Below are 14,361 nucleotides of genomic sequence, written 5' to 3' on the forward strand. Positions count from 1 at the left end.
TACCCTGGACCACAACACTTGACTGACAGGATGACTCAACAGACAAAGGCAAAATACCCTCTCGAATGATAGACTGCGAACCATCCGTGTTTCTCAGTATTGTTACAGACTGGTTGTCAACAGTAGCACCTGTTAAAGAAACACAACCCTGTGTGATAAAAGGTTTAAAACAGGGATCTATTTCACTGAGATGTTTGGGTTCTGGGAGGCAACATGTTTTTAAATCAAACCCATGCCCTTGGGCTGCGGCAGTGTAGTCTTATTTTTTAGTGCAAGGCAATCAGCAATGACATGACCTTTTTTAATGGCAATAGAAGCATTCACGTACCTCACGGGAAAGAAATGGTTGCTTGCTTTGACTTCAGGCTGACCAAGATCAGGCTTTGGTGAGCGTGTATTCAAAACTTTATCTGAACGAGGGGATGATGCAAACACATATTTAAAAACATTACAAGCTTCTCTGATAACAGATTCTTAAAATCTTCCAACAGGATTAACTGAGGAAGAGCTTCAAAGTCTCTCACTTCACTTGCTGTGCACCACTTGTCAAAAAGAACTGCCTTCTCACGTGCAAACTCTACATATGTTTGACCATTAGACTTCTTGTGATTCCTGAACTTTTGTCGGTAGGCCTCAGGTACAAGCTCATAAGCACGAAAGATGGACTCTTTCAGTACATTGTATTTCATTCTATTTTCGATAGAGAGAGCGATGACACAACATTCTGTTCTTTGCCAACCAGCTTTCATTGCAGTAGCACAGCCCACATTTCTTTTGGCCATTCCAGTGCTGTTGCAATCCTTTCAAAAGCATTAAAGTAGGAATCAACTTCTGTCTCTCTAAATGTTGGCACCAAAGCAATATTTTTGCTCACATTAAACCTGCAGGTGTTGCCAGATAAATGTGAAGAACATGAAGTAACCGGTGAGCTGGGTGAAGACTGGCTTTGTAAGCCTCATAGATTCCACCTCTAGCTGTTTTAACTTTACCTCCTTCTCAGCTTCAATTTCCACCTGACATATCTGAAGTTTGAGGTCAAACTTGGCCTTACGTGCTTGCTCCCTTTCCTGCGCCTCCAGCCGAAGGCGAGCTAGACGCATCTTAAGTCTAGCATTTCCGTTTGACCCACTGAAGTCTAGGGACACAGGATATAAACGAGGTAGAGTGGGAGGTTCCTTAGGCTCCACCTGGACTTTTGGGAGAGTTGCTGTAGCACCAACATCCTCCTTCAAAAGGTTTGACACCTTGCTCAACAGAAGGAATGTTATCATCACAAACATCAGAGCCCGTCAAGATTTTCAACTCAACTAATAGTTGTAAAATCCTATTAATTTTTTTTTTCCACACTATATTTCTTTACTGGATTATCAAAGTGTGCCACAAGACTCAACAAGTCATCTTTACAACATAACTCAAACTTCTCAGAACTCCGAGCATGAATGAAATCTTGTAAGTCGAAATCCATAATTAAATACAAGGCAGCAACATTGTACCAAACATCAGAATTGTCTACAGCTCCGGAAAATAGATCCCAGATAAGCTCCCACTTGTGTTACGCCTCCTCGAGAGCAGGAGGGGGTAACACAACAACTCCAGAAACTCAGTACAAGTGTAATAAAGAAAAACAAGTTTAATGGCAGTTTTCTCACAAAAACAGTTACCCAAATTCATACAACACATGTGGGGGAGAAAGGGACAGGTTGTGCCAAAATTAACACCTAAAAGACAAAACCAAAACTTAGCTGAGCTCTTACCCTAGAAAAACAAAAAAGGGGAAAAGACCCTGATCCTCAACTCAAACAAGCTCAAAATTACATGGGTGGCACCAACCTACTTACCTAGTGTTTATAACAGAAAGGACTCCACGTGAGTAAGTGTATGGGGTCCCCAGACTTACCCTAGTCCTATTTACTCCTACCACAACCTTCAAACAAAAGAAATACACCAGAGCACATGTGCCAAATAACTCTAAGCAAGGAAGAGAAAGCCACCCCCAGCCACAGGTGAGTCTCCTTATCAAGGCGTGCACTCCTGGTTTAACCAATCAAAGCCTCCTTTCTCTGATTAGCTGGAGATCCTCAAATTGACACCAGCCTGCAGTCTGTGTACCTGAGGAAATGGCAAACAAAAGGAAAGGGAAAGAAAACATGCAGCCTGCAGACACGTAACAATTAATTTTACCAGAAATGGAAAGCAAGTATGCACTGGTATCTGCCAAGCCATCTTCATCATTTTTAACTGTTGTAGTCCTTATGCCCTTGTCAATACTTTTCTACAGCAGCATTAGTATGAATGGTTAAATGCATTTGTTATCATAGTTGATTCAAAGATATATCTTGGACAAGTTTGTGTGTGTGTTTGAAATACTTCTAAATGCTGTCTAGTACACTGCCATTACCCACTAGGACCTTAATATAAGATTTGTAAAATTAAAATTTATGAAAAAGCTCTGGAACTTGATTGTAATGTACCTTATAATTTTGCCAAAGAGTCTATATCTACTTTAGGCTAACATTTACTTGTTCTCTCCCAAGTATTTTATTCTTTCATTTTACAGTGAGGCAGTTTAATTCAAGATATAGAGTACTAAACCCATTGGTTTTTCAGTAAAATCAAACATAATATATCAAATCATTCTTCATAGCTCCACATAAAAATTACTTTTACAAAAAATATTTTAATATAGAGCTTTTGCTTAACAGATTAATTGAGTAAAAATAGGGGGTGAAAAGGGGGCAACAGTAGAAAAGATATAAGCACATGAACTGTCTGATTAATAGGGGTAATTAGATTGTAATTAGTAGGGGTTTGGGGAGACTTATGGATATAGCAGTTGTAGTTATTATGTAGCATGCATCTCATCTTTGTCCACTTCTAATAAAAATACTGTTCTAGAAGGTACAGGTTTCCTACGTAGAAGGACTGAATAGAATTACATCAATGATCAGTTACAGAAGACCACACGACTGACTATATTTGAGCCTGAGGTTTGAACCATAATGCCCACTCTGGAAAACCTCAGCAAGCATGTGTTATCAAATAGTTGGGAAAGGTCAACACATGTTGATAGGTTTTCTTGACCAAGACACTCACTAAACAAGTAATTTTACTAAATTATGATGTACCTTATAGCTTGATTCTTCAGTAATGTCAGAATAGTGCTTTATGAAAAAGTATAAATGCTAAAAGTATAAATATTTCCACCAGAATAGTGTCATCTGTATTTATTGAGTTTTATATCTGATACGTGTAGCAGTGCTATATTTCATTATGTTCATTACGGATCACTTAGCAGAGATGGGATGGTGGCTGCATACGGCACTAGGACTCATTTTGCAGACATAAACATTTCCAGTCCCTGCTGCTTCGCGGGTTTCAGTATGCTCCACGGTGATCTAGTTTCAAATGCAAACAAAGAAACAAACAAGGAAACAACCCAAAAAAGGGGTGCTATTTTGCAAACCTTTACCCCTAAATCAGCAACATTTAGTGTTAGAAGAAGATTTGGATTTGAATTTTAACAGTGACTAAAGTCAGCGACCCTCTTATTCTTACCTTTAACTTTATTTGAATCTTATTCTCCCCCTCTGTCTCTCTCTTGCAAAACTTTTCTATTATAAAGTTAATAGGTTCTCAGCAGGGAAATTTAAACTGTAATTTGAAAGCTTTTCTGAGCAACTTTGACAGTCTAAAAGTGGCACACTATGCCACCTGCAGAGTGATCAAACGGGGGGAAAGAAAGAGGATGTGAGGAATTGTATAGAAAGAAATGAGTGAGTGAGGGGAGGAGAGCAACACTTAGCATTCCTGAGGCTGCATGTGTAACTAATTAGGTATGAGCATTGTGACAGCGTGGCTGTTGAGTGCAGTAATGGGATCCCTGCTGCTTAATGAACATGTCACAAGCTTCTGCCTGAGCTGAAGGAAAGAGACAATGTTTGATGACCACCGGGTATCTGCTGGACATTGTGTGTGTTGCATGTGTTTTGTACACTATGCCCTTTGTGAGTCTTCATTCCTTTGTGACAATTTCATATAGACAGTGGCACGCAATTTCACAGTTATTTACTTTTGTTAACATTATTAACATTCAACATATTGTTTGAGTTTTCCATGGTTACACATACACAGATCTTTTCTTATTGAGGCTCTTATATACTATAGGTCCATTGTGTGTTAATTAGTTATTTCCTTGATAATATTGTGCATGGGTTTTTGTATGAATAAGTTGTATATGGGTAGCATGCACTTGATTGATGCTTACATATAATTTACCTTCATTAATAGCTACTATTAATCAGTGTGTTGTGTCATAATCAATAATGTTTTAGGTAGTTTCATACATAGTACTGTATAACAATCCAGGAGCTGATTCATTTATTTATTATAGTTAGTGATCAAAATTAACTTTGTGAAATTTGTACAACTGGGCCCTGTTTCAGGAAGCCGGTTTAGTGGAAAAACTGAGTAAGTATACCCTGAGTTAACGAAAACTCTGGGTTTTCGGTTTCACAAAGCGAGTTCAGCTGCAGCCTGAGTGAGTCACTATGACGACACACTCCGTGAAGCTAACCTGCCCCCTAGCAGGTTTACTACAACTAACCCTGACTTTCTCCGCCTCTTTGTCGGAAACCTGACAGTAGGAAGTGTCGGACATGGCGTGCCACTTCCTTGAAGAGCCAGTAGATCGTGAAGCCCAAATTCTCCGCAGAGCTCTCCGCCGGGAGAGAGTGATCAGAGCGCGTTTGGACATTTTATCATTTCCTGATGATTTTCTGTGTGAACGTTACCGTTTCTCAGCACAATCTATAAGTTATTTGGATAACATCCTCAGGCCATATATTACGCATGTGACACATCGCGGACATGCTCTCAGTTCATTGCATATTATTTGTATTGCACTTCGGTTTCTTGCAAACGGGAGCTTTCTGTATAATATTGGTGACGCTGAGCACGTTTCCAAGGCTACCGTCTGTCGGGCAGTCAGGAATGTTACAGTTGCACTGAAACGTCTCCTGTACTCGTCTGTGGTGTTCCCCGGTCACAGACCCACAAGATTTATCAAAGAGGGATGCCACAAAATTGCAGGTATCAGGATGACCAAAACTTAATGTATGATGTGGTGATACTTGGACTACTACTTAAATTGCACATTTATTTTCAGGGTTCCCAGGCGTGATTGGCTGTACAGATGGCACTCACATTCCAATCATTGCTCCTTCAGTAAATGAAGGAGACTATGTGAACAGGAAGTCTTTCCACAGCATTAATGTACAGGTACATAGTTCCCTGTAGCATGTCAAACTAACAAATTATTTCATTATAGTAATGGATGCTAATTTGTGTTCTCTGCACTGTGAAGATCATATGTGATGCTGCCAACATTATCACAAATGTGGAAGCCAAGTGGCCAGGCTCTGTCCATGACTCACAAATATTCCGTGAATGTACACTGAGCACAAAATTTGGACATGGTGAGTTGAGAATACTTTAAAATATATAAAGACCAATTGCTTCAGGGACATTTGAACTGAAGTGTATCCTTCTGTCTTAGGAGAGTTCACTGGCTACTTGCTTGGTGATAGGGGGTATCCATGTTTACCCTATTTGCTTACCCCTTACCCTGACCCTGAACCGGGCCCACAGCAGCGATATAATCTGGCTAATTGCAGGACAAGAGCCAGAATTGAAATGACTATCGGAATGCTTAAGGCCCGGTTCCAGTGCCTGCAAAGACTCAGGGTCACCCCAGAAAGGGCATGTGACATTATTGTGGCATGTGTGATTCTTCACAACATTGCCACAATTAGAGGAGAACACTGTCCTTCTGAACCAAACATCAGCAGTGATCCAAACCATGAACATCCTGACCCTCCCACGGACATACAAGATGGAAGCGCAGTCAGAGACACCATATGTCACAATCATTTCCTTTGACCCATCACCTCAACATGTTGAAAGAAGAATAAACAGATTTTTTGTTCAACTGGCTTTATTGGTCGCCTGTATTTCCTGTACACAAAGTATTAAAAGATGTAAACCTCATAAAGTGTCTCTGTTGCTTCCTCCTCTGTAACAGCTGTCAATGTTTCTTCATTATTTTCCTGTAGTAAAGAAATAGACAACATTGCTGTTCTACTGTAAACTCATATAATCTGTGGAGTATTACTCACAACTGCATGTTGGTCTGGCTCAACAGGAGGCTGCACCAGATGCAGTACACCACCACCATCAACTGATAGAATATGAGGTTTATACAGGTCACTTATAACTTACAAGGGACCAAATGGCAATTAACAAACATACCAAGCACCTTACACTTCATTGTCATTATGCTCTCAAAGACAACAAAGGCTGAGGGAAGGCAAAATCAGTCGGAAAATAACTTCACTACAAAATAATCCATTATGGTAAAGAGTTTATCAAATGAATGTGTCGCACTGCAAAGGTGACTGTGAAGAAAGGATGTATGCACATCATGTATTATTTTGAATTTACCCCCTATGTAGGCACTTGTGTCTTGCGGGGTTATTGACTCAGAGGATGTCCCCGCAGAGATGCCTTCGGCCACAGGGCGCCCACTGTTTTGGCTGAGGGCCAACTGCTCAGCCTCTGTGAGTGGTGGTGGTGGAGGACCCCCACCTGTTTTTCAGGCCTCCGCTTTTTTTCTGTTGGCTATAATGGGTCACATTTGAGCATACAGAGTAAGCAAATATGTACTTGTAATGTGCTCAGATAATTTCAATAAGTGCTTACAGAAAGAAAATTAATGTAGCCTCTAACTGCAATTGATTTACATGGGACAAACAGACCAAGCACTATGGCTCATAATACAATTACACCTTACCTGTTTGGACTATATTTTTATATTTCATTTTTACTTGCTGCCAGGCACGTTTGGGGCCTGTTGGGTTGCACCTGCGCTCACATCACATCACAAAATAAAATGTATAAAATAACAAATAAAATAACATATGATAAAATAACGTGTTAAATGGGTGGAAATCCCTAGATCAATGTTTATATTAACACTCATGCATTGACTCTGTCGGCTATGTTTTGCCATGCATGCTCCCTTTCTTTTGCAGCTGTGGCTGTGTTACTTTTTTCCGCGGAATTTGCATGTTATCGGCATATGCTGCCATCAGAATTTCGGCCTCAAGCGCTGTAAAATACATTGACCGCGCCTTCTTTCCCTCCGTCTCCATGGTGACTCGCTTAATCTGTGCTCCGCTTATCAGGGCTTTATGTATCCTCGTCCGCGCGCTTCACTTGGGGTTAAAGCAACTCCGCGTTGACTGAACTAATTGTTATCAGCCTTTCTGAAACGGAATATTCCGAGTTGGACAGTTCGGGGTTACTCAACCGTGAGTGTCGTTTTTCACTCTGAGTTTTCCAAACCGGCTTCCTGAAACAGGGCCCTGACTTGCTAATGGCACAACAGAGAAATAAATAAAAACAAACAAACAAAAAAACAAAAACAAGCCTCATATTAAATTAAATAAGATAAAATTGTGATTTTTTTCATAGAAACATGCACTACCTTGTATCTGTACCATAATTCTCTGGTCCTATTACAATAATAAGAATTGAGAATAATTTTGTCAGACCTAATTGTACGTATTGAGTACCATTTTTAAATCATTTGTATCATTTGTGTAAAATAAAAATATCATGTTCATTAATATTATGGGTGTTCCAACTATGTCTGCCAGCCAACACGTTGCAAACCATCTTCATGGGTAAATATTTTGGGGGGAGAAGAGAGGTGAAAAACAGTTGTTGTCACGGTCTCGCTGGCAGACCGTGGGGAAAGGAGGACCCAAAATGCAGGACTCTACAGTGCAACAGTGTTTATTTACAGTGGTGACAATCCGAGCAACAATAAATCCCCCCGTGCGATCCCAACTCCCGTTCCGTGTCTTCTCCTTTATCCCGTGCTCCGTGTTCTGTCTCCGTTCCCTGTGTACTCTCCGTGTGCTGCCTCCTGGTCGCCACAATTCCTCCTGAGGAAACACGCATACCAAAGGCAGCCGTGAGTACAAAACCTAACAGTAGACTTGCACTAACCTTGCACAATACACTTAAGACTGACGGGAAGTCACTCAACGATCCAGCGTCGAGGAGCTCTCAGCCACACTGTTTTGAAGCTCCTCTGACGAGGCTTGATCGGCGCCAGGTGTGTGTGGATTCCTGGGTGGGACCGGTCAGCTGGCAGGGCCACACCCACCAGGCCTAAAAGTGCCTGCCACGACCGCACCCTCACATACACAAGCACACACCCCTAAACACCTGACAGTACACCAACACGGAAAAACAGGACAGCAGACACAACCATAATAACAACAACCACAATAATGATAATAATAATAATAATAACTACAATAGTAGTCCACACTGCTCACGGACCCCGAATCCCTGGAACTGGGTCCGTGACAGTACCCCCCCTCTAAGGGTCGGCACCCGACGACCCAAAAACAAAAACAAAACAAAAAGCACAGTACAACCAACCCCGGGCGGGCGGCGGGGGGTCCCGGACGGAGGGCCCCAAAACCCCAGTTCAAATGTCCAACCACTGCCATGGTGGGAACAACAGTTCTTGCGGCCGACCCAGTGGACCGCAAGCAGGCAAAACTCGCTACGGGTCAGGCAGTGGTGGGAAAACAGTTCGGGCGGCCCACCTCCAACCCCATGATGGAAGCGGAACGCTTCAGGCGGCCTGCCACAGATCCGGTGGCGGCGGCGCTGCTCCTCCGGCGGCCTGCCACGGGTCCGGTGGCGGCGGAACGGTTCTGGTGGCCTGCCACGGGTCCGGTGGCGGCGGCGCTGCTCCTCCGGCGGCCTGCCACGGGTCCGGTGGCGGCGGAACGGTTCTGGTGGCCTGCCACGGGTCCGATGGCAACGTCGCTGCTCCGGTGAGCAACAGCGAGGCGTGGCACATGGTCTATGACGCGCCGGTCGCTGACGTGGACGCACTGGACGTGGATGGCGTGGAGGCCGCGCTAGACGTGGAGGTCCCTCCGGTTCGCTGACCTCCGGCTGAGCGGGTCCCTCCTCGGCTGGCAGCGAGAGCCCCTCCGCGGCTGGCAGAGAGAGCCCCTCCGCGGCTGGCAGCGCCGGTTGTTCCTTCCGCTCGCCGAGCTCCTCTGCTGGTGGCTCGCTGAGCTCCTCTGCTGGTGGCTCGCTGAGCTCCACAGCTGGCGACGCGGGCTCCTCCCGCTCGCTGAGCTCCCGCTCGGGCATGCTGAGCTCCTCCGGCTCGCTGAGCTGCTCCTGCTCGCTGAGCTGCTCCTGCTCGCTGAGCTGCTCCTGCTCGCTGAGCTCCACAGCTGGCGACGCGGGCTCCTCCCGCTCGCTGAGCTCCTGCTCGGGCATGCTGAGCTCCTCCGGCTCGCTGAACTGCTCCTGCTCGCTGAGCTCCTCCGGCTCGCTGAACTCCACAGCTGGCGACGCGGGCTCCTCCCGCTCGCTGAGCTCCCGCTCGGGCATGCTGAGCTCCTCCGGCTCGCTGAGCTCCACAGCTGGCGACGCGGGCTCCTCCGGCTCGCTGAGCTCCACAGCTGGCGACGCGGGCTCCTCCCGCTCGCTGAGCCGCTCCTCCGGCAGCGACGCGGGTATAGATGGTCGTTGATCCGGAGGTGAAGATGGCGATGCGGAAGCTGCAGGTGGCGAAGATGACGGTCGAGCGGGTGATGTGGATGGTGAAGTCGAGAGTTCTGCAGTCGCTGCAGTCTGATGGGACGCTGGTGGAGAAGTAGCTGCAAAGGGCGGAGGTGATAATGGTGCGGCAGCTACTCGTGGTAGACTGGACAGCGATGTAGAAACAACAGGCGGGTGACATAATGGCAGGGTAGTTCCAGCAGGCATATCAGCCTCCAACTGAGGATGAAGACGAGAGGCTGACTGGACTGGCTGTGCTACGGCTACAGGCTGGGCAGCTGGCTGTGCTACGGCTACAGGCTGGGCAGCTGGCTGTGCTACGAGGTTAGCTTTCACACAGTCCCGTGAATAAACAGATGAGGTGAATGAAGATGAATTGTCCATATGACTCACCACAGCCGACTGTTGGAAAGTTTTAGAGTCTGACTGCGGTGAGGCACGCCGGCGGCGCAAGCGTCGCTTCTTTAACGATGCCGGGGCCAGCGTATCAGGCTGAGGTTCCACCAGCCGGCCGGACAGGAGAGCAGCTGTGTGATTTTGAGCTGCCGGTCCTTGGTCTGCTGACTCAGCAGGTGCCGCAGAGGTGAGTGGAGATGTGGTGAGGTGCAGAGGGCGTGTGAAACGTTTCCCCCGCAATGGAGGGTCCAACAAGCGAGCTGCAAGCGACGGCGGGGAGGCTATCAGCCTATGAAAAAAGAAATAGGCAGCAAGGGCTCCCAGGGAGGTTGCCATATCCTCCTCGCCCGGACAGCCCAAACCAAACAGCTCAAAACAGGAACTTTCCCTCAGTGTGGTTATAATCGAAATTAGTCTCTTAATGTCCAAAAAGCTCACAGATGAGGTGATTGAAGACAGGAAGGCATCAAAAAATACGACCTGCATGTGTCTCTGATGTGGATCCGCCGCCTGGATAATGCTCCGACAGTATTTCCAGAGCTGGGCGAGCAATTCCTCCTGTGAGACGGTCCTTGAGTCCGCTGGGCCCATAATGGCTGGATCGTTCTGTCACGGTCTCGCTGGCAGACCGTGGGGATGTGGGGAAAGGAGGACCCAAAATGCAGGACTCTACAGTGCAACAGTGTTTATTTACAGTGGTGACAATCCGAGCAACAATAAATCCCCCCGTGCGATCCCAACTCCCGTTCCGTGTCTTCTCCTTTATCCCGTGCTCCGTGCTCTGTCTCCGTTCCCTGTGTACTCTCCGTGTGCTGCCTCCTGGTCGCCACAATTCCTCCTGAGGAAACACGCATACCAAAGGCAGCCGTGAGTACAAAACCTAACAGTAGACTTGCACTAACCTTGCACAATACACTTAAGACTGACGGGAAGTCACTCAACGATCCAGCGTCGAGGAGCTCTCAGCCACACTGTTTTGAAGCTCCTCTGACGAGGCTTGATCGGCGCCAGGTGTGTGTGGATTCCTGGGTGGGACCGGTCAGCTGGCAGGGCCACACCCACCAGGCCTAAAAGTGCCTGCCACGACCGCACCCTCACATACACAAGCACACACCCCTAAACACCTGACAGTACACCAACACGGAAAAACAGGACAGCAGACACAACCATAATAACAACAACCACAATAATGATAATAATAATAATAATAATAATAATAATAATAATAATAATAATAATAATAATAACTACAATAGTAGTCCACACTGCTCACGGACCCCGAATCCCTGGAACTGGGTCCGTGACAGTTGTGGCTTCCTGCTCAGCTACCCCTGCCTCTGCTGAATCAAGTGAGAATGTTGTCGAGGGCAGAATTGAGTTTAGTTCATTGGTGCAGCCCACCACAACAGGTGACCTCCTAAAAAGAGTGGGATTGTTGGATAGTGATGAATCAAGCAACCTTCCCACTGGCTGTAAACCCACATGCATCCTCTGTTGTTTAGAAAGGTGGTTGAGAGAGCCCAGGGTGCAGCTCTGATCCTTTTGGATACTGTTGTAGTTAAAGAATTGGACGACTTATGAAAACTTTCACTCATGTGAGCCATCTTAGTGTAATCAAATCTGGGTGTGTCCATGTTAGAATAACCTCCAGCACTGCACCTGAGAAATAAAGTTTCTTTATTGTGCAGTCACCTTTTATTGCCATATTCCTTGGTCAACTGTGGCATTAACCCTTGTGTGGTGTTCATATTTTTGTTACTCAGCCAGTGTTCATGGGTCTGGTGGACCCGCCAGAGTTTTGGCTTTCCAAATTAACACTATCAAACAATTTTTTGTTAAATTATTCATCAGATGTTTACTTCATCCCAATTACAAGCCATATGAACAGCAAACATGGTTAATTTTTTCCCTTTACCTTTGTTAGATCACATTTATGAATTAATGTGCTTCTCGTTTTTTTTTTTTGTTTTTTTTTAAATGTTATAAAAAAATTAATCAGTTATAATCAAGTGGAGTGAGTGGAAAGACACAACACATTTACACGTGAAGCAATATGTTTCACAACTAAATGGGATCAGCTGCTCATCAATGGTGACATTAGGCCCAGGTTTGTAAGACAGGGGGAGGTGGTGCACACACTTATCCCACACTGTCCTGATGGCAGCTAGCTTGTCTCTCTGCCGTCGAGCTGGTCTGTCGTCTTGGTTATCAAATCGGATAATCCTGGAAATTTTGTGGAAGTTTTCCAGAGACATTGATGCACGGAAAAGTTCTTGCCGGTTTCTGCATCTCACGGGGATTCTGTGGATTCCCCTTTGGACCTCAAAACTCCTGCAAGGATAAGAACCCCAAAGTAGGCCTTTGGGGTTCTTAGATCTCCTTCCACCTCTCTCCAAAAACACACCTTCCTTCTAGATTACTGAAATCCAGAATAATTTTCTGGATGGAATCTGGGATGAAAAGCTCAAATGAAGACTTGATGTCCTGCACATGAGTAACTGCCAGCCGTGTTGGCCCTGGCTTATCACAGTAACAGCTCTGCAGGGTGGCTGGTTTCTTGGGCAAGAAGACCATTCAGTTTCACCAGTTATTGGCATCCATATTTCTTCACTTGTTGTCTGGTGGGCTTGTTCTGGTCCTGGAGCTGGCTGCTGATGGGGTACTCATCTTTGTTTTGTTACTAGATGGTGCTCAACCTCATCGTCTTCTTCAAAGTCACTGTCAGACTCTGAATTTTCAGAAATGTGAAATATTCTGAAACCTTTTTGTCAACATCATCATCCAAAGCTCCTCTCTCTTCCAAAATCAATTGGATGGCCCTCGCAGCAGATAATCTTTTGCCATCTTGATCAGTTGTGATAAAGAACCACACTGGCAAAGTCTTATTTATAGTATTATGCCCCTAATTTGCAGGTGGGACAGGGTATGAGAAAATAAAATTTGGATCCCTCAAGAATCAGGGTAAAATGTGCAGGAATGTAAGAGCAGACGGTGTTGATAGTTGAATTTTCAACAATGTTGCAACTTTGTGCGGGAGCAGGAGGGGAAGAAAACACCATCAGCAGCACCAGAAAGGAGGAAGACAGAGTATGGGAACACAGGACCTACACTTTCAACACTTTTATTAGGCCTGGGTCCAGTGGACCCGAACACCTTGTATGTAATGTAAATGCGTGGGGGGAGGTACAGTATGAGGTCATTGAAAATTAGTTCGGATTTATGTTCTTCACAGAAAATAAGCCAAAGCCAATGAATTTCAGGTTGAAAAAATTATTAATTGTTTAATTTTTCTTTTGAGAAAAACTGAAAACGGGTCTCACAGACCCGAACACCATACAAGGGTTAAACAAACTGTCCTAACAGTTTGGTTCTTTGTTGAAATTGTTGTAGCCACTTTTGTCTTTAGTCTGCTATGCCTCAATCTGTGCTCAGTCAAGTGCAAGTCTGGGGATTAGCACCCTGTTCTTTATGGTGTACCTTTCAAGAACTGTGCTTCTCCCCATAGTCCTTCTGTCTGACACACTCCTCCCTGGCAGCTGCCTCTAAAGCCTTTCCAAACATGAACAGGTGGCCATGAAAAATATGTCAAAGACTCTCTGGCTGCAGGGATTATCTGTCCAAGACCCTCTGACTGTTCATCAACTTCAGAGGCCCCGACAACATTATGGTAAAGAACAAGTACCCATCATCACTAATTAACTGTACTTTTACATCTCCTCAAGAAGCCATGCTTTAAAACCCCTTCCTTAAAAATTCCAGAAGAAGATAAGTGGAAGATGGTTTTTAGTATTCCAGAACACTTGAGATATCTAGTAATGCATTTGGGCACCCGAGATTTCATTCTGTATGTCAACGTGAAGAAATGTAAAATCTCTTTCATTCCTGGCTCTCATCTTTATCAAGGGACAGCCAAATATAGACCTAGACAGTGTAAAAACAAACAGTAACTGAGTAGCTAGGCCCTGTCACGTGTAAACAGCTTAAGAAATTCCTTACCAGTACCTCTAATTGTGCTAGCCTACAATTCCTGAAAGTTAGAAAAAGATCCCTTAGGGAAAAGGTTGCCTACCAAAACCCTGAAAAGTACCTCATCTCAGCCCTCTTCATGATTGAAGCATACCCATCTCAACACTGTGTGGTGGAAGCGGAAGTTTTGGACTTTGTAGTGTGGGCACTCCTCTTGCAATGTTCTTTGAAGGAAATTAAGCTTCATCTTTGTGCTTTACTATCCAATCATCTTTCCTTCGAAGCTTAATTGCAATTCTGATGTAGAAAGCAGTGGATAGTTAGCCGCTAGGGTAGTGT

At 44.9% G+C, this 14,361-nt stretch overlaps 1 protein-coding gene across 1 annotated transcript; it reads right to left on the reverse strand.

Annotated features, from left to right (window-relative positions):
* Positions 1-8,216: 8,216 nt before the first annotated feature.
* On the reverse strand, positions 8,217-10,647 carry LOC146664629 (uncharacterized). Its single transcript, XM_085411501.1, has one exon. It carries the CDS (start codon positions 10,645-10,647, stop codon positions 8,380-8,382), a length of 2,268 nt encoding a protein of 755 aa, XP_085267627.1. The 3' UTR covers positions 8,217-8,379.
* Positions 10,648-14,361: the final 3,714 nt, after the last annotated feature.

The sequence above is a fragment of the Rhamphochromis longiceps genome, linkage group LG7 (genome assembly GCF_057381845.1).
Source record: "Rhamphochromis longiceps isolate RC_006_pf linkage group LG7, R_longiceps_female_GT1.1, whole genome shotgun sequence".
Taxonomy (NCBI): domain Eukaryota; kingdom Metazoa; phylum Chordata; class Actinopteri; order Cichliformes; family Cichlidae; genus Rhamphochromis; species Rhamphochromis longiceps.

What these genes read in the sequence shown, in the direction of transcription:
- LOC146664629 (XM_085411501.1), bottom strand. Translation starts at nt 10,647, where the DNA reads ATGGGCCCAGCGGACTCAAGGACCGTCTCACAGGAGGAATTGCTCGCC.